Consider the following 25,927-nt stretch of genomic DNA (forward strand, 5'->3'; position numbering starts at 1 on the left):
AACCAGAAGAAATACAATATGGTATTACCAGCTTTGCTGCTTGAACCCCTAACAACAACAACATCAACAACAACACATACTGCACTGAATATGACTACACCTCACTACAGTAAAACAAGAATAAATACTTAGCTCCTTACTAGCCTGCAGGGCAACAGATGTCAAAACATCTGAATAAAATCATCAGAAAGGAAGAAATGCATCTACAACAGACAGACCTTGACTAATTAATGCACCATTTCCAATCTCTCCAGCTATCCATGAGATTCCTCTATCAATATCAAATCTGCCTTGATTTGATAACAGCCCAACATCAAGCCAGACCAACACCAAAACTCTGACTGTTTTCTAAAGAGGCCTGATTACTCACAGCAATAATACAATGACTAATACAGACAGACAGACACGGTCAGATGTTGTTCACACATAAACACTCGGCTGGATCATATCTAAAAAACACACAAACAGCCCACAGAGAGCCCAGACAATACATTCAGACTTGTGGACAGTTAAATGATTGTTTTAGTATGTGTACGTGTGTGTGTGTGTGTGTGTGTGTGTGTGTGTGTGTGTGTGTGTGTGTGTGTGTGTGTGTGTGTGTGTGTGTGTGTGTGTGTGTGTGTGTGTGTGTGTGTGTGTGTGTGTGTGTGTGTGTGTGTGTGTGTGTGTGTGTGTGTGTGTGTGTGTGTGTGTGTGTACAGTATGTACGTGCACATTCTTGTGTCCGTGGCTCTGCACGTGTGTAAACAACACCAACAGTCATTTGAAGGCAATCTGGAAGCAATAGAGGCATTAGGGGCTGACCACCGTCTCGAAGGTCCCACACTATGTTCTCCCACGCTGGGGGAACTGGGCCGGAACACTGGCCCCCTGGATCCCTCCTGGAACAGAACCAGGTCCTGGGAACAGAGCGGGCCTGCGAACAAGGCCAACCTCTAATCTCTCCCCCAGTACCAGCCTCATCCAGGTCAACACAGCCCTGACCCACAGCCATTCAACATGGGACACATGAGCTGGCCTCTCACTCACTTAGACTATTCAGAGAGAGCAGAGCAGAGAGAATGCTAAAGAGAATGTTGATAATTGACGGGTATTAGTCATAAGGATGTCAAAGGGATGCTTTTTTTTGCAGCCTGAGGAATGATAAATGGGATGTTTTGAAAGATGGGGTTGGGGTGAAAATGGATCTTTACAGTTGTTTTATGCCAGAACTGTTCAGGGGAAGCATTGCTTAATTGGAGAAAGAAGACTGTTTTATTTGGGAGATAGAGGGCTGTCTGTTAAAGTAAGAGAGGGAGAGGGAACCTAATGGCATGGGAGGCTATTAAGTTTTACTTATGGAGTAGGAGAAGCAGTTGAGGTAAAGTTAAGCCATCAGCGGGAGGGGAGGTTATTGTGTGGGGGCGTGGCTAGAGGGAGATTGTATAGTTCTTGTCTACGTGAGAACATCAGGGGACATCTGGTTCTGAGAGGGTGAAAGCTGAGAAGACTGAAGTTTGTGTACATTAACCCATTAGGGCCAGATAATATCCCTTCCTCTGTACTTTTGCAATGTCTCAAGTATGCAAAGTCTGGGTTGGGATGGTACCCTGAGGGGCCTGAGAGATGGGAGGGTGTGTGCTCTGTGACCCCCTCCTACTCTCCCCCTCTGTGTCTCAGGGCCTGCGGACATGAGCAGAGATGAGCAGAGCTCTACTCGGCTCTCTTTATGCTGGAGGCTACTGAATTTAGAGTGGAGCGGCATTGGAATTACAATGGACTAGGCCTGCACACTATCCTGGGAGAGACATTGGGAATGACTTATGGAACAGGGTCAGGGAAATGAAAATAAAAGAATATGAGCTTTACTTGGAATTCATTTATCTTTTTATTGTTTGATTTGAAAGCACATATGTATGGCACACACACCCAGACACACACACACAGAGAGAGAAACACACACACACATTATGTTATTCACATATTTAACTACACATCATAACTCACTGTTCAGTGTCCATTCTAATTTAAAGGTTCCATAATGACGTGGTCATTTCCCCAATCACTTTCACCTAGCTCAAACAACCCAAGCCATCATTAAATATGTGACCTTTGCCCTCCACAGCTACTCAGGGATAATGATGAGGACAGCAGCCCCGACGAGTGTCGCCGTAGGGATAAACACTGACGACTGGGAAATTCCTCCTCCCACAAGATCAATCCTCCCAATCAGCAGACATGAACAACACTCACACATTCACTGACACATGTTCACACTCACACATTCACTGACACATGTTCACACTCACACATTCACTGACACATGTTCACACTCACACATTCACTGACACATGTTCACACTCACACATTCACTGACACATGTTCACACTCACACATTCACTGACACATGTTCACACTCACACATTCACTGACACATGTTCACACTCACACATTCACTGACACATGTTCACACTCACACATTCACTCTGAAACGTCAGAGTATAGAGCTGTCTGTTCAAATGTCAACACATCTAACACCACACACTCTCCAAAACATCCAAACTCACTCATACAAATACAAATGTTGAGTTTCATTTCCAGGGAATTTGATCACAGTAGAAAAGATGTGGGCAGATCAGAGCATGTCTGAACAGTACACCCCCCCCCCCACTCCCTTCCGCAAACAACCTAGTCCTCCCCTACCTGCTGCTCCACTCTCAACCGTTCTCCACCCCTCCCATTCACCCCCCATTAAAGCTTACAGCAACAACACATACTGCTCCAGCCTGCATGTTAAAAACTGAACACAATTAGTGGAGTATGTGATGGAATGTGCCATCTCTTTCATTTGTATGGGCCGGGACAGAAATTAGGTTATGAGAAGAGAAAGTAATCCGAGTTAAAACAAGGTTAGTGGGATCGGGATCCCCTGCGGGTTCATGTCAGAATATTCAGCTAATATATGACGCGAATGAATATCTCCACTGGCCTAACAGGCATATTTGATGAATTAAGCTCACATGGAAATAATGGTTATTTTAATCTTGTCCGTTGTGGCTTTAGAGGATCTCATTCACGCCTCAATAAAATAATTTCTTCAGTGCTACAAATATAATTTATAGTAGGTATATTGCATTAGGGTTTAAGTCAGAGTGCTAACCTCCTCGCGGTGTTGTCTAGGCAACGGCTCATATACGCTGAGTGTATAAAACATAAGGAACACCTTCCTAATATTGAGTTGCACCTCCTTTTGCCCTCAGAACAGCCTCAATTCGTCGGGCCATGGACTCTACAAAGTGTTGAAAGCGTTCCACAGGGATGCTGGCCCATGTTGACAACAATGTTTCCCACAGTTGTGTCAAGTTGGCTGGATGTCCATTGGATGATAGACCATTCTTGATACACAGGAAACTGTTGCGAGTGAAAAACCCAGCAGCATTGCAGTTCTTGACACACTGACACCGGTGCGCCTGGCACCTACTACCACATCCGAGTTCGAAAGCGTGCTTAAATATGTTGTCTTGCCTATTCCCCATCTGAATGGCACACATACACATAACCTGTCTCCTCCCCTTCATCTACACTGATTGAAGTGAATTTAACAAGTGACATCAATAAGGGATCATAGCTTTCACCTGGATTCACCTGGTCAGTCTATGTCATGGAAAGAGCAGGTGTTCCTAATGTTTTGTATACTCAGCGTAGATGATCCCAGTATTTGATACCACATCCAGACAAGTTACCGGAGAGCTACTGCCGCGAAACCTCAACAAAAATGATATTCTACTCGGAAGGACCAGGATGACTTGACCCTGGACCGTCTTGACCTACGCGATAAGAATAAGGGACAAACAAAAGTGGTATGACACCATTGCTGATGAAGCCAAGGCTGCCTCTAAGGTAGGCAACCTCTAAGGTGGACTATCACTGGGGAAGACTACACCCCCCCCCCCCCCACGGCGTGAGGACTCTCACCCTGGACCTCACACGTCATGGACCCTCACCCTGGACCTCATACATCATGGACTCTCACCCTGGACCTCACACGTCATGGACCCTCAACCTGGACCTCACACATCATGGACCCTCACCCTGGACCTCACACGTCATGGACCCTCACCCTGGACCTCACACGTCATGGACCCTCACCCTGGACCTCACACGTCATGGACCCTCACCATGGACCTCACACGTCATGGACCCTCACCCTGGACCTCACACGTCATGGACCCTCACCCTGGACCTCACACGTCATGGACCCTCACCCTGGACCTCACACGTCATGGACCCTCACCCTGGACCTCACACGTCATGGACCCTCACCCTGGACCTCACACGTCATGGACCCTCACCCTGGACCTCACACGTCATGGACCCTCACCCTGGACCTCACACGTCGCCTGGACGCCTTTGACTCCGAGTGCCTCTGCCGCATACTGGGCATTACATGGCGCGATTTCTTCCGTGGCCTCCAACTGCTCTTAAATGCTAGTAAAACTAAATGCATGCTCTTCAACCGATCGCTGCCCGCACCCGCCGTCCCGACTAGCATCACTACTCTGGACGGTTCTGACTTAGAATATGTGGTCAACTACAAATACCTAGGTGTCTGGTTAGACACCTAGGTAAACTCTTCTTCCAGACTCACATTAAATAAAGCTGAAATACATGTTTTTTTAAGTAAAACATCCAGAACTCCACAATACGTCAAAAGATGGACCAACCCCGTCTCCTCCCTGGTCAGAGCCTCCTGACTCCGACTGTTCGGTCACCTGGTCAGATCAATCCCACCTCTGGAGCCTGCCCTTATGCTGAAGGAATCATCACTCAACAGGCCAGGCCCAAGAGGAAGACCGAGAATCAGGTCATCCAACCAGTTGGACAACGACATACACAACCTGGGACTCACCACCACATCAGCCTGGGACCTGGCCTAGAATAAGACGCCATTTGTCGAGGCACTATGCTCCGAGGAGTGAGCAAAGATGAGTGAGTGAATATTACATTATGCCAAGAATCCAGTTAAAACAAGTTCCAACAAATAATATTGATATTCCTCAGATCCAATACTAGAATGAACCAGTTTGTGTTCTGCTACTGATGAGACTACAGTACATACATACCTACATACAGTCCATGACACTACTTCATTCACACCCAACCCTGACTCCTCGCCCTGGTGTCCTACCTCAAACACCTCCTCGTCCAGTAGTCGTGTTCCAAACACGGTCACCCCCTCCGTGCTGACCAGGGGATTGTCCCCTCTCAGTAACTCCAGAGTCTGCACCTTCTCACAGTCCAGGTACAGGGTGACTGACTTGCCCTCCACACTGTAGGCTATTCTGTGCCACCTGGACAGACAGAGAGGTAACGATGGATTAGTACAGTGTAGTGATATCTTTATTCTGCAGATGTAGCAATATGAAGTGTCAGGTTGAATGTAGGTAACTTTGGTTCAGTTAGAAGGAGGCAGCACCTGTATGCAGTATTCTGGGGAAGGGTTTTCTAAGGTCAAATGCATTGAATCACATTGTAGTATTTTACAGGGTCAAGTCAAGCCATTGACCTTGTATTGTGAGCCAAGAACTCTATGGTACTAACGTGATCTATGTGTGTCCTCTATGGCTCCAGGTCACTTAGGGTCAAGCACATTGTGTGAGTTGTGTGCGCCACGTTCAAGTGAGATCACATACTGAGGAAACTGCATATTTTGGGTCAGGTAACGGTGATACCCATTGGCCAACCAAACGACACGATGCGGGTGAATCTCACCCTGTCATGTCAATATGTGTCAATCATAAATCAGGGGCTATAGAGTTTGGGTTTTGAGAAGAAGTCCCAGTCAAGAGCCAAGGACATCAGGCCAGGGGTAGTACCCACTTTCCATCAGCCAAGTTGATCTTCTTGAAGATGGGGTAGAGCTCCGGGGAGGGCTGTCCCTGGTGGTCTTCGTACAGGAAGACAGGCGAGCGGCCCACCTCCAGCCCCAGCTGCTGTACACCCTGCTCATCATACACAGACAGCAGGAAGAACTGGGTGTCCTTCTTTGCCCTCACTGTTGTCATCAGGGAGAAGTCCACAGGGAACAACGAGTCTGGGGGGGAAGGAGGAACAATTGCTGTGGATGATATGGTTGACCTTTTCTACTCTGTTGTTCTCTGATGTGTTAAAATAATGTTGCTCCCGACACTGTTTTTTATGTAAAAATACATAATGCAATTTCTGTATCCAATGAAAAAATATTCAAGTCAGTCATACAGTCAGTCATACAGTCAGTCATACAGCCATACAGTCAGTCATACAGTTAGTCATACAGTCAATCATACAGTCAGTCATACAGTTAGTCATACAATCATACAGTCAGCCATACAGACAGTCATACAGTCAGTCGTACAGCCATATAGTCAGCCATACAGTCAGTCATACAGTCAGCCATACAGTCAGCCATACAGTAATACAGTCAGTCATACAGTCAGTCATACAGTCATATAGTCAGTCATACAGCCAGTCATACAGTCAGTCATACAGCCATACAGTCATACAGTCAGTCATACAGTCAGTCATACAGCCAGTCATACAGTCAGTCATACAGTCAGTCATACAGCCATACAGTCAGTCATACAGTCAGTCATACAGTCATACAGTCAGCCACACAGTTAGTCATACAGTCAGTCATACAGTCAGTTATACAGTCAGTGATACAGTCATACAGTCAGTCATACAGTCAGTCATACAGTCAGTCATACAGTCATACAGTCAATCATACAGTCAGTCACACAGTTAGTCATACAGTTAGTCATACAGTCAGTCGCAGAGTCAGTTATACAGTCAGCAATACAGTCATACAGTCATACAGTCAGTCATGCAGTCAGTCATACAGTCAGCCATACAGTCAGTCATGCAGTCAGTCATACAGTCAGCCACACAGTCAGTCATACAGCCAGTCATACAGTCAGTCATACAGTCATACAGTCAGTCATACAGTCAGTCACACAATTAGTCATACAGTTAGTCATACAGTCAGTCATACAGTCAGCAATACAGTCATACAGTCAGTCGTACAGTCAGTCACACAGTTAGTCATACAGTTAGTCATACAGTCAGTCATACAGTCAGTTATACAGTCAGCCATACAGTATTACAGTCAGTCATACAGTCAGTCATAGGGTCAGGCATACAGTCATACAGTCAGTCATACAGTCAGTCATACAGCCAGTCATACAGTCAGTCATACAGCCATACAGTCATACAGTCAGTCATACAGCCAGGCATACAGTCAGTCATACAGCCATACAGTCAGTCATACAGTCAGTCATACAGCCACACAGTCAGTCATACAGTCAGTCATACAGTCATACAGTCAATCATACAGTCAGTCATACAGCCATACAGTCAGTCATACATTCAGTCATACAGTCAGTCATACAGTTAGTTAGTCATACAGTCAGCCATACAGCCATACAGTCAGTCATACAGTCAGTCATACAGCCAAACAATCAGTCATACAGTCATACAGTTAGTCATACAGTCAGTCATACAGTCAGTCATACAGTCAGTCATGCAGTCAGTCATACAGTCAGCCACACAGTCAGTCATACAGTCAGTCATACAGTTAGACATACAGTCAGTCATATAGTCATACAGTCAGTCATACAGTTAGTCATACAGTTAGTCATACAGTCAGTCATACAGTCATACAGTTAGTCATACAGTTAGTCATACAGTTAGTCATACAGTCAGTCACACAGTCAGTCATACAGTCAGCAATACAGTCATACAGTCATACAGTCAGTCATACAGTCATACAGTCAGTCATACAGTCATACAGTCAGTCATACAGTTAGTTAGTCATACAGTCAGCCATACAGCCATACAGTCAGTCATACAGTCAGTCATACAGCCAAACAATCAGTCATACAGTCATACAGTTAGTCATACAGTCAGTCATACAGTCAGTCATACAGTCATACAGTCAATCATACAGTCAGTCATACAGACATACAGTCAGTCATACAGTTAGTCATACAGTCAATCATACAGTCAGTCATACAACCATACAGTCAGTCATACAGTCATACAGTAAGTCATACAGTCAGTCATACAGTTAGTTAGTCATACAGTCAGTCATACAGCCATACAATCAGTCATACAATCAGTCATACAGTCAGCCATACAGTCAGTCATACAGTCAGTCATGCAGTCAGTCATGCAGTCAGTCATACAGTCAGTCATACAGTCAGTCATACAGTTAAGAACACAGTAGGTAGTAACACACCACCTTGGGGACTCCCACCCTGGCAAGACCCACTGCCCCTCCCAAAATAACAATATCACACATCTGAACTTCAATGAATAATAATCATGGCCTGTGCTACTAAGCCCATGGAGAAGAGGGAGAACAAAGTCAGGTCCGTTGTGTTACAGTGAAGCTTAGGATTCACTGCAATTACCACACTTACACCATGACTCAGACTCATTGGATGTGAACTACGTCTCTACAGATTGTTGTTACCTGGGAAGAGCTGTTTGGTGGGTGCACTGAGCTGGATCTTCTTGTCTATCCTATAGGCCATGTCTGTCTCCTCCATGTCCTTCCTGCTGGTGCAGAGGCCAGCCTCCATGGACACCCCCTCCATGTGGTCCGACAGCTCCAGCACCCGCAGCACATCGATGAGATCAGCTGCACACCAGAGAGAAGGAGACACGTCAGCACACAGTGATACAATAACACGTACTACATATGAGAAATATGATGTCTTCACACCTTGTACTGAAACTATAGCCAAGCGAACAGATTTTTATAAGCTATGTGTCCAAATTTCTGTTCAGTTCCGCTAATGATATTCAGACATTTGAGGGAAAAACTAAATCATCCTCATTTTGGACCTTAGGACTCTCACAGCAGCTGTAAGCATATTGTTTTCAACCAGTACAGTCACCAATATAACATTTGGCTGTCTGGCTACACTTAGTGGTGGTAGGCTGTGTTCTTTACAGCAGAGAGAACTGCCAGTTCGGAGGAGCTGGTGGGAACCTGTGTGTGTGTGTGTGTGTGTGTGTGTGTGTGTGTGTGTGTGTGTGTGTGTGTGTGTGTGTGTGTGTGTGTGTGTGTGTGTGTGTGTGTGTGTGTGTGTGTGCGTGCGTGCGTGCGTGCGTGCGTGCGTGCGTGCGTGCGTGCGTGCGTGCGTGCGTGCGTGCGTGCGTGCGTGCTGCAGGTGGCCTTCTGTTCCAGGGCTATTATTATGGGATCCAGCCATGACTCCGCCTACTGTATAATCCTGCTGTACACTACACACTGGAACACACCTGACAGCTGACACCTGCCTAGAGCCAGCATCCCACAGCAAGACACCTCTCTCACCATCTCTCCCATTCACAACGTTTCACTGGCATGTGCAATACACATTTCTCCAGTTACAATGTGTTTATCAGGAATGAACACAAAGAGAACTCCTTCAGAAGTAACATGGGAATAAAAGATGTAGGAGTATGGACTAGTTCACACTGCTGTGTGTTCACCCCTTCCATGATAATTAAAACATGCCTGTAGCTGATTTACAGTTGGCTGGTTAGTTATGATATTTTCTGTGTATAATGTGTTGTCACGAGGATGAGTCTGATCTGAGCTGTGTGCAATAATGCTCCCACCAGCTGCTTTATGGGAGACTCACACATAGACAGACTACTGATTGGGGAAAATGGATATAGTTACACATTGCAATATTATTTTGGACGATATTATATCGATACTTTGACTCCAAGTATCAATTAGTAATTTATTTTGGTTTTGCTAGGTAGCGTTAGCTAGCGCTTGTCATCTGGCGGTACCTGTGCCAAAACGTTTTCATCCTATAGCTTGTTATCCATCTTCTAGAGTCGTGAAAATCGCAATACAGTGTATCGATACCTAAGTATTGTGATAATATCGTTTTGTGAGGTCCCTGGCCATTTCCAGCCCTAACACAGACACACACACAGCTTATTGACTGCCAACGCAGAATTGAGCATTCCAGCCATTTAAAATGAGGATCCTAAATTGAAGTTGCCCCCCGTAGCTCTCTCTCTCTCTTCATGCTACACTTTTTACTTTTCTTCTCTCTGTTAATTCAACATGTGGTGAGAGTTTAACCAGTGCCCACTCGCTGCTTGCAGAAAAACACCCTGTTAGCTTTTATGGCATTATTTATTTGCATAGCAGAGACCTTTTATTCACAGCAGCTCAGATCTCACCCACAGAGCACCCATAGAATGGTAACAGGCTGCACTGTAAATAGGTTAAGCTAGGAATTAAATCCAGACTCTGAAACACAATGGAAAACATCAGGTACTGATTTAAAGGTCCGTAAAACAGAGCAGCTTAAATTCTACTTTGATACGGGAGTCATAAACAATCCCTATAAATGATTTAATTACAGGAGTTGCTGCTTGCTCCTAACAAACACAACTGTCTGAGCTTACGCACACAGTGACAGCCTTACAGCCTTACTCATGCTGATGCTCATTCCCACAGTCCTCGCCTGCCCTCGCCCACACACAGACATTTATGATGTCTTTTCAAATCCAGCCTAATTGCCCTGCCGTGAACCAAGAAGTAAATGTCAGTGAATCATTTATCAGGTCAAGCTGGTCACACACATACGGCGCGCACACATGGCGTGCACACACACACACACACACACACACACACACACACACACACACACACACACACACACACACACACACACACACACACACACACACACACACACACACACACACACACACACACACACACACACACACACACACACACACACACACACACACACACACACACACACACACACACACACACAGGTCATAAGGCAATGATGTTTGGAACAGCCAGAACAGGATTTTAATCTGCAGCAGCATGGGTCTAATTACGACAGGCCTTTGGAGTGCTGTGTTACAGACTCAAAACACCTGACAACTGGACTCAAAACAACAATAACGCAATCACTCAGTCTTGTCCAAACTATCCAATCCCAAAGGCTCTTTAGTCCAAATTCTTCAATCCCATGGGCTCTCTTGTCCAAACTATCTAATCCCAAAGGCTCTCTAGTCCAAACTATCTAATCCCAAAGGCTCTTTAGTCCAAATTCTTCAATCCCATGGGCTCTCTTGTCCAAACTATCCAATCCTCAAGGCTCTCTTGTCCAAACTATCCAATCCTCAAGGCTCTCTTGTCCAAACTGAGCATTTCCATGTAAAAGGACCCATGAGCACCAACATGAAGTTCATAGGAGCAGATCAAATTGGGTGTCAAATGAAAGCTAAGAGTCTATATTTTGGAGAAATGAAGGCATAGATACATTTTTTTATAATTTTCATCCTAAAAATCAGGCATAAGTAAAGACTTCTTGTCAAACAGATGGAAAAGATGTCTTCAGAAACATCTAGAAGAAAAGTCTTAAAATGTATTAGAAACACATGAAAATGCATTAATGTTGACCTAAAGACCACTGCCAACTAATATCAATATTTCGTTTTGGAGAAATTGTTTTTTATTCTCTAAGTTTAAGAAATATTGCCTTTGTCTTGTAATTCAATTACCAAAACCGCACATATCTTTAAGATAGCACTGTACAGTACGTTATAGTACAGTACAGTGAGTAGAGCACAGTAGAGTACAGTACAATACAATACAGTAAAGAAAAGTAGAGTATAGTACAGTAGAGTACAGTATATTGTACTGTACGCTACTGTACTGAACTATACTCTTCTGTACTCTACTCTACTGCACTGAACTCTACTCTACTGTGATCTGTTGTGCTGTGCTGTGATGTCCAGGAGAATGTAAGGAGAAGGACATTCATATTCATAATTCTGCATTTCGGTGTAGTATAGATCAGAGACCCATGATGTAATTTCGTTACCGTAATACCGTTACCGGATGTGAATCCACTTCACCTACTGTAGTTCAATAACCAAAATAGATGTTTTCAAACTCAAGGTGTCATGTCATAGTTGACATCCCATTCGTTCTGCAGACATCTTTTAATCTTAATTTGGAGCAGATATCTTTGGAAAACGTGGTCGTATTAAAATAGATCTGTACAGTTCTTCCACTAAATGGGTCTTTTTCACTGGAGATTGTTAAATGCGGTCCTTGTGCATAGAGTTGATTGGCATAAAAATATTATGTAAAGTATAACTAATATATAACATAACACAGCATACATAACCAAACATAACATCCACATGACTAATGTACAGAGAGCCTTCTATCTGACCTTTGACCTCAGACAGTAGTCCAAATGTGCAACGCCATTTGGGAAAACAATGAGAAAAGCAGGAGAAATTCCTCTTCTGAAAGACACAATCTTCACAATGACATGCCAGACACACACACACACACACACACACACACACACACACACACACACACACACACACACACACACACACACACACACACACACACACACACACACACACACACACACACACACACACACACACACACACACAAACACTCCACAGAACTTTGTTTCACAAAGAACAATACTATATTTCATTTATTTTTATTTAACCTTTATTTAACTAGGCAAGTCAGTTAAGAACAAATTCTTATTTACAATGAAGGCCTACACCGGCCAAACTATAGCCAAAGATGACTCAAATGAATATAATGAAATATTCAAATGAATATAAAACATCCAACTATTTTGGACAGCAATCAATACAAATACAAGAGATGGAATTCGATATCTGACAGAGACCAGATTATCTCTGTCATTCTGGGAACAAGAAGGACGGAATTCATCAGTGAGGGGATAAAAGGGCTAACACATCCCAACGACCACAAACAGACAGAGGCTAATCAAACACAGCAGTGACACAGATGGACGGCTGAGTGCTAACCTCTCACCCCCACCACCCTACCCCTCCCTGCCTCCTACCATACTGTCCCAGAGCCCCCATTGTTCCCACAGTACAGCAGGAACAGTTGCTCCATGGGGGCATTTACACAGGCCTGGGGAATGTTCCTTCTCCTCCTCTCCTCTCCCCTGGCGTCGTAAAGCATCCCTGGGCGAGCAGAGCAGTTGGCAGGAGGCCATGTGAGGTCTGGAGCCGCCCCAACGTCAACAGTGACTGACTCCTCAGGACTGGCTCTGTCTGTCATATGCCAAAACATTTCTATTCAAATCTACCTGTCTATCCCGCAGCGATGCTTCCTCCGCCAGCATCACCTGTCTGAATCTCATTAGACCTCCTAATAATCCTTACCTCACTTTACCTGTTGGAGGCATTACGTGTATGTAGAGTGTGTTTGATCTCCCTAGCTTGGACTGAGTCAGTGATATATATACCACATCTACCTACATTACACTGGAGTGATGTGAATTCTACTGTATGTGTGGTTGTGGCCATGCAGAAATACAGATAAACGAGTGCTTTGTTAGAACAAGATGTTTTCCAGTGCCACATAAGGTCAGAGTTCAGCCATACTGTACATATTTTCCACTCTCACCAAATTCCAGCACTCATCTAGCGAGCATGGCACTGAGTGTACAGCACACATCCCACGTGTGACATTTGGGTCTTCTTCCTCCCGTCTGTATGTCTCCTCTTCTGGTCCTCCCTGCTGTTCCCCTCCTCTCAAAGACCATGAATCACTCAGACAGTGTGTGTCTGAGGACAACATGTCTCCACTATGGCAGTTAGTACTGTCCTCTCTAGTCCTCCTCTCCTCGGCCCTGGCTGACAGACGGAACAGGCCTCGGTAGGCCCTACTTAACACAGCCTCGCTCACAGAGCTCCCTCTGTCCACTGCTAATGTTACATAACAATAGTGTGATAGCGTGATGCTACATGTACTGAACACCCTTCATATATGTCCTGCAGGCAGGAAGATTGGCCACTATCTCCATATATCTATCACACATTGGCATCATTTGTTCTCTGTCCTCGATGGCTTTTCTGAAGATATTCCCCAGCAGCTTCATAGTGTGCTACTAAAACTCCCTCTCTTTCTCTGCATACAACTGAGCACCACAACCTCTATCATGCATCATGCATGAACATACATGTAATCAGTGGTCTCTATTCAACCTCTTCTCTGAAGACAGTCCTTTCCCTCTGATATGAGTCAAACACCACTTCCACTCCTGAAAAAAAGGCAACAATACTGACATTGTTCAAACACAATCACACCTGTGAATGAGGGATTTCTCCATCTGAGCATCAGGACCATACTGTATAAAAACCCATTTAACCGATTGTATTATCAGCGTTATTCTGTGAGTTGAGTGGACTTCAAATGGTCAAGGATTTGAGCTAATGTGTTCAAGTTTGTTTACTCAACAAATTCTGCTCGAAGTGAGCTGAATTTAAACAAGCTTGTTGAGTAAAATTACTTATTCATGTTTGCTCCAAACCACAACCATTATTATCATATTTCTAGGTTGATTTTCAGAATTGTTTGTTTCAATACGTGTTTTTGCATGTACATTGATTTGTTGATACATCTTATGCTACACAAACATAAATAACATACATTCTTCTAAACAAATCTAATCTGTTAGTAGTTGGACTTCTTGCACCCGCTACTGAGACATCTGTTACAAAACACCTACATGTGTATTGTAATGACATTCTGAGACTGTCATTAGGTCTAAACTTGTAGCCTGAATGGCATCCACTGCTGTCCACGCGTGTCACGGTAAAGTCCACCCATCTCCTCCACAACACAATTTGGAGCTTATACCCCCGGTTTTCAAATCAATTCTCTAATTCTCTCATGTGGCTGACATGCGGTAATGTTAAATAATGGTGTAATGGTCTATATTTTCTTGGCATTTTGTGTTAATTATTGTGATAGGTTCACGTCCTACCGGTACGGCGTACCCCCAATATTTATTTATCCGGGACGCCGTACCAGACCGTACCAGCTTACTTTCACCCCTGGGTGTAACTAGGCCCTCAAAGAATGGCCTTATGATATACACTATATATGCAAAAGTATGTGGACACACCTTCAAATTAGTGGATTAGTGGATTTCAGCAGCACCTGTTGCTGACAAGTGTATAAAATCGAGCACACGGCCATGCAATCTCCATAGACATTGGCAGTAGAATGGCCTTACTGAAGAGCTCAATGACTTTCAACATGGCACCATCATAGGATGCCACCTTTCCAACAAGTCCAGTTCATAAAATTTCTGCCCTGCTAGAGCTGCCCCGGTCAACTGTAAGTGCTGTTATTGTGAAGTGGAAACGTCTATGAGCAACAATGGCACAGCCGTGAAGTGGTAGGTCACACAAGCTCACAAAACAGGACCGCCGAGAGCTGAAGCGCGTCGGGTGTAAAAATCGTCTGTCCTCCCTTGCAACACTCACTACCTCTGGAAGCAACATCAGCACAAGAACTGTTCGTCGGGAGATTTATGAAATGTGTTTCCATGGCCGAGCAGCCGCACACAAACCTAAGATCACCATGCACAATGCCAAGCGTCGGCTGGAGTGGTGTAAAGCTCACCGCCATTGGACTCTGGAGCAGTGGAAAAGCATTCTCTTGAGTGATGAGTCACGCTTCACTATCTGGCAGTCCGACGGACAAAACTGGCGGCTGCCAGGAGAACACTACCTGCCCGAATGAATAATGCCAATTGTTAAGTTTGGTGGAGGAGGAATAATGGTCTGGGACTGTTTTCATGGTTCGGGCTAGGCCCCTTAGTTCCAGTGAAGGGAAATCTTAACGCTACAGCATACAATGACATTCTAGACGATTCTGTGCTTCCAACTTTGTGGCAACAGTTTGGGGAAGGCTCTGTCCTGTTTCAGCATGACAATGCCCCCGTGCACAAAGCAAGGTACATAGAGAAAAGGGTTTTCTAGATCAGTGTGGAAGAACTTGACTGGCCTGTACAGGGCCCTGACCTCAACCCCATCGAACACCTACGGGATAAATTGGAATGCTGACTGCTAGCCAGGCCTAATCACTCAACATCAGTACCTGACCGCACTAATGCTCTAGGAAGCAAGTCCCCGCAGCAATGTTCAAACATCTAGTGGAATTCTTTCCCAGAAGAGTGGAGGCTGTTATAGCAGCAAAGGGGGTACCAACTCCATATTAATGCCCAGGATTTTGGAATGAGATGTTTGACGAGCGTCTCATTCCATGTAGTGGTCATGTAGTGTACATAATCTAGAGCTTAATTTTTGAAATAACATATTCACTTAGACACTTGGTGAAGGCTACAGGACTGAAAGCTATTGAATACAGCAACCATGTCTCGGTCGGGAACAAATACAGTCATTGGTGGTAATTACAATTCACCCGAAAGGTAAGGCACACTGGAAAATATGCAAAGAAGGTAGAATAAATTCTCAAGTTGAATTGTATGTTCACTTGTGGCGAAATCCTGCACTTAAGTGCGCTGCCACTTTAAGAGCGCATGAGCAGTAGGAAGGAGGAGATAAAAGAGCTCGTTAAGCTCTATTGGAGAGGAGCTATTGATTGGCGCGACAGTTTTTGTTGTGTGCTATGCTGCAGAGGTTTTTTGTTTGTCTTCAGCGTATGTGGTTGTATAGTGTTTGGATCAATCCTCGGTGTGATCGCTCAACGACGTGGTTGTTCTCATTTGGGACCGCGATGGTTATGGATCAAATGGATTAGTAGCAACATTTGTTGCGAAGCGTTCAACTACAACCCAACATACCATCGGACAGTCAGACCGGATACCTGCAACCTCAAGACCACAGCTAAGCCCTCTCTTGTTCCCTTTCTCTCTTTCTCTTCACGCTATGTTCCAGTGCTTTACACTGCAACCGACTCTATTTCCTAAGTACATTGAAGTTTCATTGGAGCTGGACTAGTGTGTATATGAACACCACACATTCATACCCTCTGCACTCCTTCCCAGGAAGAAAATACAAACTATTGCAAATCCTCTGTGTGATGACTGGGTTCATTTGTTATTGTATGAAGTTGCTGTTTATTTGCTCTGCCATTATTGTTATATGAGGTATGTTTGGTGGGGTTACCAAGAATTGTGGAAGGACTGTGATGTGATGTGTATTCTTTTTCTCTCCGCTGGCTATCTGGTCAACAGGCTACACTCTAGGCAGTCTCTTCTGTTGATGTGTGTGGGTCTGGTAGTGGTACTCGCTGTTCTACTATTCTTTTCTTTCGGCAGGGTTAATACCTGCCTGGCGCCCGAACAAAATCTTCTTTACCTTTCTCTAATTAATACCGCTACACACTTACAGTAACTTCAAGTTCTAAGTTGTGTGAACCTACAATTCAACTTGAGAATGTATGTTGGTTCAGCTCATGTCGAGCAAACTCACAATCCTGTTGCAGCTGGTTGCCATACAGTTGTATGTTGAATCAACTTCAAATGCTATTGTGTTGAGCAAACTCAACATCTTTTTTTTTTTACAGTGCAGAAACAAACTTGGCTGAGAATATTTCCCAGAGCATCACACCCTGCGCGGAGGAAACCGTTCCAGCTGCATTGGGTGTAATGTGGGATCGTTTGGGATATTCATTAGAGTTTGTTTATTTTCTTTCAACTACTTTGAGAGTTTGATTGTGCCTGCCTGGAGTGCCAGACGGACAGGCCAGGGTCTATTCCACTGATTCAATTGCACCAACTATTTGACAGAAAATACATTTAAATCCAGATTTGATTTGGTGTTCTGTGTGATGTTTTGAGATATATGCAGATCGCTCTGCCTTTATCTGCATATTACACAGATGTTACCGGACATTTAAAGATCGCCACGTCAGCAATATGAATGTCAAGCATTTGTATATGGACACAGGCCTTCATAATCCTACATAATCCTTTGCTTCATCCTTTTAACATGCCATGTTGCATTACAAGTCCTCAGTGATGTTCCTGCATAACAGTTGGTGATTGGTAATAAGTGAATACAGATTAATGGGCAGTGATAGTGAAGAAACGAGGGTCAGGAGAAAGTGTCTAAAACAGCACAGACGGCATCGCTCAGAACCTCCAAGAGGGGATAGAATTAAATCAAATGACCCTAAGACTGAACTCTGACCTCTATAGGTCATGGGTCATTGAGGTGTGGACAGCAGAGGTGCTGAGGCGAGGAGAAGCGAGGGGAGGGGGAACAAAAGAACAGGGGCACGCCAGAAACATCCTCCCACACCACCACACACACTCACGTCCACATTCATCAACATTAAACCACATTCTAAATACAGTTTGAATGAGCACTCATAGGTCTACTTACACTCATAGGCCTACTCACACTCATAGGCCTACTCACACTCATAGGCCTACTCACACTCATAGGTCTACTCACACTCATAGGTCTACTCACACTCATAGGATTACTCACACACATAGGCCTACTCACACACATAGGCCTACTCACACTCATAGGCCTACTCACACACATAGGCCTACTCACACTCATAGGCCTACTCACACTCATAGGCCTACTCACACTCATAGGCCTACTCACACTCATAGGCCTACTTACACTCATAGGTCTACTCACACTCATAGGCCTACTCACACTCATAGGCCTACTCACACTCATAGGCCTACTCACACTCATAGGCCTACTCACACACATAGGTCTACTCACACTCATAGGCCTACTCACACACATAGGCCTACTCACACACATAGGCCTACTCACACTCATAGGCCTACTCACACTCATAGGCCTACTCACACTCATAGGCCTACTCACACTCATAGGCCTACTCACACTCATAGGCCTACTCACATTCATAGGCCTACTCACACTCATAGACCTACTCACACTCATAGGCCTTCTCACATTCATAGGCTTATAGTCGAACACACACACCCAGTCAAACGAATAAACAACCAAAGAGAGCACATACACACACAGTACACACAAAAACACACTTTGTAACAATACAAAAACATAATAGCACACAACCCACGCTATAAAATCAGGTCATTAAACATTGGTTTGTTTTCTGTCTCCAGTCTGTGTCGACTACTCAATCTGCTGCTCCGTCCTTGTCTGTCTATCATCGGCCTGTCTGTGAAACTCACTCTTTACTCACTTTCAAACAGAGAAGGCGAGATAGGCTAGAGGAACGGAGATTCCGATATGTCCACTATCAAGCGGACGGGGCTTGTTAAAAGGTTTACATGGGGAGACAGAGGAATGTGTTGTGTTGGAAGAATTCTTCATGTTGATTGGGCTGTGGGACAGGGGCTAGCTCTGGTTCTGCTTTGAGTTATCACTGGGGAGCTTGGGAGCCATTCAAACCGTTGGTTGTGTGGGAGACCGACGTGGAATCCTCTGCCTGCTGCTGCTATGCTGCTGCTAAGCTGCTGAACCCTAGCTCTCCTCTCTCCTACATGCTCCAACACACACACACAATACTCACACTCCTCCACGCTCCAGCAGCTCAGGAACACAGACAGAACATGTGTGAGCCTGACGGATCTGAGCATGTGGGTTCTTTCACTGATATGCTATCAGTCCATACTGTTCTGTACAGTACAAGCTCACTCATAATAACAGCCTCATTCAGGACGGTTTTGTCTCTACATTGCCACCTCTTCGCATATTTGTAACAGTGATTCCTCTGTGAGTAGTGAATGTGGATCAGTAGCTAATCTCAGTGGCAAGGCTAATGGTCAGTATGTGTGTGGAGGAGTGTGTGAGTGGAGAGTGTGTGTTGTCTGGACAGATTGGAGTTTGGTTCCACATCTCCCTTCCTCGCACGTCACCCTGACATTCTTCTAGCGCCACAGTTTGTTCTGCTGATGTTTACTCACTGCATGAGATGAGGGCCAGACTGGCCTTCTGCTGCTGGCCCCATAGAGGAAACACCTGCCCCGGGGCTCGCACTCTCTCTCTGTCCACACACCACACACACATAGCGACACACACACACACGTACCACACGGACACACGTACCACACACACACACACACACACGCATGCACACACACAGAGACACTTGCATGCACGCACGCACGCACATATCACACATGCACAAATACAACAAATTCCAGTCAATTCTTACAATCAATCTTTCTCTCAAATATCATAACATTGAGTTATCATGGTGTTCAATACCAGAGCTCCGGCAACCAAAACATGCCACTGCCTCCATTCACAAACATGCTACATGCATTGCACAGTTGTACTTGTACATCACAGGAGGCTGGTGGCAACTTAATTGGGGAGGATGGGCTCGTGGTAATGGCTGGAGCGGAGTAGGTGGAATAGTTTCAAATACATCAAACACATGGTTTGATACCATTCCATTTTCTCCGTTCCAGCCATTATTATGAGCCGTCCTCTAATCAGCAGCCTCCACTGTTTGTACAGGCAGTTTCTCTTTGTTCACTCCACTCAGTTGTTGATGATAACTTGATGCATTTCTTGCTATTGTAAAGCTGATTTACTGTGGTTCAAGTTGCATTATACCCTGTTGAAGTTTTGTGACAGAGATGTTTGATATTATTTACACATCCTGGATGTCAGAGGATTCCTATTCCTAACAGTTTTGCAGAAAAAGGCAAAATGGCAGCCAAGATCCACACCAACAGACCAGCAGAGACATGTCTTTGTTTCAGGTGGAGATAATAACAAGCACGTCAGCATCTTTTCATGTTTCAATTCTTTCCATTAGGAACATGATTCCTGTGACAGCGGATGCTGGTAGCACTAACAGCCATCAAACTTTCCCCTCTTTTTAGTTTCTTTCTAAAACGGTCCTCTTTTTTCATTGGTTTCTATTCTCCCAGGCTCATTTGTAGCGTGATCAAAGAGGAACATGACTTGTCCTCTCCTCTGGAAGTCTGGTGCAGGATCAGCAAGGCGGCAGGATCAAATGAGATTCAGAGAGGGGACTGCACGCGTGAATTCCCCTCTGTCATACTGCCAGGACGGGGAAGGTGGGGGGAGGCGGGGGGGGGACACGGGGAGGGGACACAGGAAGGGAGGAGAATTTTAGGGGAGGCTTTTACCCCCTCTTTCCCGTATCTTTTAACAGCAAAAGAAAAAGAAGAGAAAAGAAAGGAGAGATGGAAGGGGCCGAGGAACAGAGGAGGGGCCGAGGAACAGAGGAGGGGCCGAGGAACAGAGGAGGGGCCGAGGAACAGAGGAGTCACAAACTCTGGACATGTGCAAGAATGTCTCTTCCTGTCGTCAAACATGACTACAAAGCACAGTCTTGATGCTCTCCCAGGCACATGCAGTGCACACACAGAGCACATGTGAAAACATTCTCCCACTCATACTGGCCCAGTCCACACGTTATCAAACACCATCACTTATCCTGTACTGTCATGTCAGCAGAGGAACACCATACAATTCCCCACAGTTCCAACACATTCAAGCCATCATATTATTCTCTGACTCACAATATCACCCCTCATTACAGACAACCCAACCCCACCAACACGAACAAAAGAGTCTCAAATAAGTAAGCCTTTGGCGGTAAAGTCTAGCCTCTATAATGGAGCACCTGCAAGGACACAGTCATATGCTGCTGGTCTAAGACACTCAAAACACTACCAGAGGGCATAGCTTTATTGCTGCTCATAGCAGGCCTAATAGCCCACGTGTGGCAGACGTTTAGTTGAGTTCAGACTCTCAGTTCAAACTGTCATCTGAAGTTTTTATTTGTAGTATTATACAGTGCCTTCGGAGAGTATTCAGATTCCTTGACTTTTTCCACATTTTGTTACATTACAGCCTTATTCTAAAATGAATTCAATTGTTTTTTTCCTCATCAATCTACACACAATACCTCATAATGACAAAGCAAAAACAGGTTTTTAGAAATGTTGGCAAATTTATAATTAAAAGAAAACTGAAATATCAAATTTACATAAGTATTCAGACCCTTTACTCAGTACTTTGTTGAAGCACCTTTAGCAGCGATTACAGCCTCAAGTCTTCATGGGTAGGATGCTACAAGCTTGGCACACCTGTATTTGGGGAGTTTCTCCCATTCTTCTCAGCAGATCCTCTCAAGCTCTGTAAGGTTGGATGGGGAGCGTTGCTGCACAGCTATTATCAGGTCTCTCCAGAGATGTTCGATATGGTTTAAATCCGGGCTTTGGCTGGGCCACTCAAGGACATTCAGAGACTTGTCCCGAAGCCACTGCTGCGTTGTCTTGGCTGTGTGCTTAGGGTCGTTGTCCTGTTGAAAGCTGAACCTTCTTCCCATTCTGAGGTCCTGCGCGCTCTGGAGAAGGTTTTCATCAAGGATCTTTCTGTACTTTGCTGCGTTCATCTTTGCCTCGATCCTGACTAGTCTCACAGTCCCAGCCGCTGAAAAACATCCCACAGCATGATGCTGCCACCACCATGTTTCCTCCAGATGTAATGCTTGGCATTCAGGCCAAATAGTTCAATCTTTGTTTCATCAGACCAGAGAATCTTGTTTCTTATGGTCTGAGAGTCTTTAGATAACTTTTGGCAAGCTCCAAGTGGGCTGTCATGTGCCTTTTACTGAGGAGTGGCCTGATTGGTGGAGTGCTGCAGAGATGGTTGTCCTTCTGGAAGGTTCTCTCATCTCCACAGAGGAACTCTAGAGCTCTGTCAGAGTGACCATCGGGTTCTTGGTTACCTCTCTGACCAAGGCCCTTCTCCCCCGGTTGCTCAGTTTGGCCGGGCGGCCAGCTCTAGGAAGAGTCTTGGTGGTTCCAAACTTCTTCCATTTAAGAATGATGGAGGCCACTGTGTTCTTGGGGACCTTCAAAGCTGCATAAATGTTTTGGTACCCTTCCCCAGATCTGTGCCTCGACACAATCCTGTCTCTGAGCTCTATGGACAATTCCTTCGACCTCATGGCTTGGTTTTTGCTCTGACATACACTGTCAACTGTGGGACCTTGTATACACAGGTGTGTGCCTTTCCAAATCTTGTCCAATCAATTGAATTTACCACAGGTGGACTTCAATCAAGTTGAAGAAACATCTCAAGGATGATCAATGGAAACAGGATGCACCTGAGCTCAATTTCGAGTCTCATAGCAAAGGGTCTGAATACACATGTAAATAAGGTATTTCTGTTTTTTAAATATATTAGCAAACATTTCTAAAAACCTGTTTTCGGTTTGTCATTATGAGGTATTGTGTGTAGATTGTTGAGGATTTTTATTTATTTAATCCAATTTAGAATAAGGGCTGTAACGTAACAAAATGTGGAGAAAGTCAAGGGGTCTGAATACTTTCCGAAGGCACTGTATAATGGCTTCATACCAGCAGTGGCAGCTGAGCATGCCCATAAGCTTGTGACCAGACCACAAACATAGACAGGCCTCACCATATCTTTGTTTATGTAGGTAGAACATGGAGGCATGTGGCTCCAGAACCAAAAGCAACAGAAAGCAGCTCCTTCCAATCAGGGTGTGCATACACTAATTCTGCAGCTGGTCAAATCCCATAGTATCTAATCCTATTAAAATGTGTTATTTTAATGAGCTGGATCTAGAATATCAAAAAAATAAAGTTAGACAAAGGTTAATAGGGAAACTGAAATGCTCCATCTCCATCTTACCATACCAATTACAAAAGAACAACACTGTGATAAAGAAAACAAAATGTGTTATAAATTAATAAATGTTTAGCAAATGTCTCTAAAACAGTTTTTTATGATGAATAGTCATACTAAGCTCATTTTCGTGAAGTCTATGTGAGCACCTTTTAAACAGCTCCATGACAAGAATTTTAATCTACTCAGGTCAGTCAGTGTTCTGCCATTCACCTCCTTCTAAAACCAACATTAAACCGTTTCACAGTAAACCGACACCGGTCACGAGCAAACTCAAACATGACATCAGAGTGTTCCAGGGGTAATCGCTTCCCCCCTCACTCACAGAGAAAACTGAGCCCAACGTTCAAATGGATGAAGCATACAATAATGGACATGGGTTAGAGGACACATTAATATGCAAAACCAAACGATGCTAAATTATTATGAGTAATTTGCAATGAGAGAAATTTGACAAACTGATGTAACCATCCATCACACACACCGCCAATGCGCAGTGACGAACATAATAGGCTATACATTATGAATAATGCTTGATTTATAAAACTTAGACTTCTTGATTTATACATTTTTTGTTTTACATAAAAAATTACTTTCAAATGCCAAAATACAGCGAGGGGAAGAGTTACATTTGGTATGATTTTAAGTGGATTAACAAAGCATTAAATACCGCTTTCGATATTTATCCCGAGCCGGAGCAACCGAGTGGACAAATTCAATCCAGCATCGCCAAATATCCAATGAGATCAGACGGAGCCTTTTATAATTACATTATTATGTGGCTCACAAAATATTACCGAATGCGAAGTTGCGACCAAATTCACACCTTATAAAGTTTTGTTTGGTTTCTGTTGAAGTGTCAAGAACTTTATATAAAGAAATGGGGTAGCAAGACAACCGAACATGAACGTTTGTAGCCTATTATCAACAAAGAAAATGAATAAAAGGGTCCACTATCCTTGTCAATCCATTCAATGAAATGATCACTTTAATTATTAGCAGGTGTATTCCAACATATACTTTACCAGCTTGTGCCGTAGTTGCGTGGAACATTATTATAAGAAATAGCGGTATTCTCCTGCACGCCGCCGTCCTCTTTAAATGGTCCATCTTTCAGAGCAGAGACCCCCTTGCCTCCGCCACAGAACTGTACGATACAAAACTAGACGAGAAAGAAAGAAACCAGTGCGGCGCTCGAACAGTGCACATTCGCTCTGCAGTTTCGCTTGCTTAGTTTTTTTTGAGGATCCTCTCCTCTCTTCACTCTCTGTCCCTCATTAAATTTCTCCCCCTCACCCTCCCTCTTTCTCGCTCCCCTCATAGGACGGACGGGAAAGGATGATGCTTTCAAAGGTCTGGCGGACGCACGTTTATGAGGCTGCTGCTGGTCATTTGCTATGTCGCTACTGTCTTACTGATGATCAGTGATCCAGTCAGACTCACCACTTCCTTTCACCACTGCTGCTCTGTGTTACTTGTCATGCTGCAAGATGTTACAAACTTTCTGTCTGTTACTACAGGGTATTCAACCTGGGGCCGTGGCCCCATAGGGGTCCGCAGAGTTACTGCAGGTGGTCCGCGGAAATATACAGTAGATATATTTTCTAGAAGTGGTAAAATAAACATTTATTTTATTTTTAAAAAGCACCCGCAAGTACCAGTTACTGGCTGCTGATAAACTTTCTTGACTTGGTCATTTTTGCCAACACATGGCTAACCTTTGTTTAACCAGCAAAATAGCTGCTATCTACCTATTCATTTTAAATGTAGATTTCTCCTTAACATTATCATTCACCTGATGATAAGACGTTTGCATGATAAGGGTCCTTGGGTCGCCAGTTTGCCTGGGCGGCAGTCCCTGGACAAGAAAAGTTTGAAGACCCCTGTGTAACTGGCTATCGATTTGCGATACCCTTCCCCAGATCTGTGCCTCGATACAACCCTGTCTCGGAGCTCTACGGACAATTCCTTCCACCTCATGGCTTGGTTTTTGCTCTGACATACACTGTCAACTGTGAGACCTTATATAAACAGGTGTGCCTTTCCCAATCATGTACAATCAATTGAATTTACCACAGGTGAACCCCAATAAAGTTGTAGAAACATCTCAAGGATGCTAATGGAAACAGGATGCACCTGAGCTCAATTTTGAGTCTCATAGCAAAGGGTCTGAATACTTATGTATATAAAGTATTTCTGTTTTTTATTTTTAATACATTTGCAAAAATGTCTAAACCTGTTTTTGCTTTGTCATTATGGGGTATTGTTTGTAGATTGCTGAGATTTTTTGTTGTTGATTTAATACATTTTAGAATAAGGCTGTAACGTAACAAAATGTGGAAAAAGTCAAAGCCATAAATGTCTTTCTGTTAGCAGGTTAGAGCCTTGGCTCACACAACACAGCCAGAGGACGCATCCGTCCAAGCTTTGAACTTCACAG

The 25,927-nt window shown here is 44.3% G+C and overlaps 1 protein-coding gene across 2 annotated transcripts in view; it reads right to left on the reverse strand.

The window, feature by feature from the left end:
- Nucleotides 1-24,954, reverse strand: part of LOC139565148 (collagen alpha-1(XI) chain-like) — a 105,981-nt gene extending 81,027 nt beyond the window's left edge. The window contains exons 1-4 of one of the 2 annotated variants that reach the window (XM_071385260.1): nucleotides 24,513-24,954; nucleotides 8,492-8,659; nucleotides 5,860-6,073; nucleotides 5,168-5,330 (exon numbers count right to left, since the gene is read on the reverse strand). In XM_071385260.1, coding sequence (XP_071241361.1) covers nucleotides 5,168-5,330; nucleotides 5,860-6,073; nucleotides 8,492-8,659; nucleotides 24,513-24,597 — 630 coding nt within the window. In that variant the 5' untranslated portion in view covers nucleotides 24,598-24,954. The remainder of the gene's footprint in view (nucleotides 1-5,167; nucleotides 5,331-5,859; nucleotides 6,074-8,491; nucleotides 8,660-24,512) is intronic. The other variant, XM_071385261.1, reaches the window with a different exon arrangement.
- Nucleotides 24,955-25,927: the final 973 nt, after the last annotated feature.

This window comes from Salvelinus alpinus, chromosome 36, assembly GCF_045679555.1.
Source record: "Salvelinus alpinus chromosome 36, SLU_Salpinus.1, whole genome shotgun sequence".
NCBI classification, from domain to species: Eukaryota; Metazoa; Chordata; class Actinopteri; order Salmoniformes; family Salmonidae; genus Salvelinus; species Salvelinus alpinus.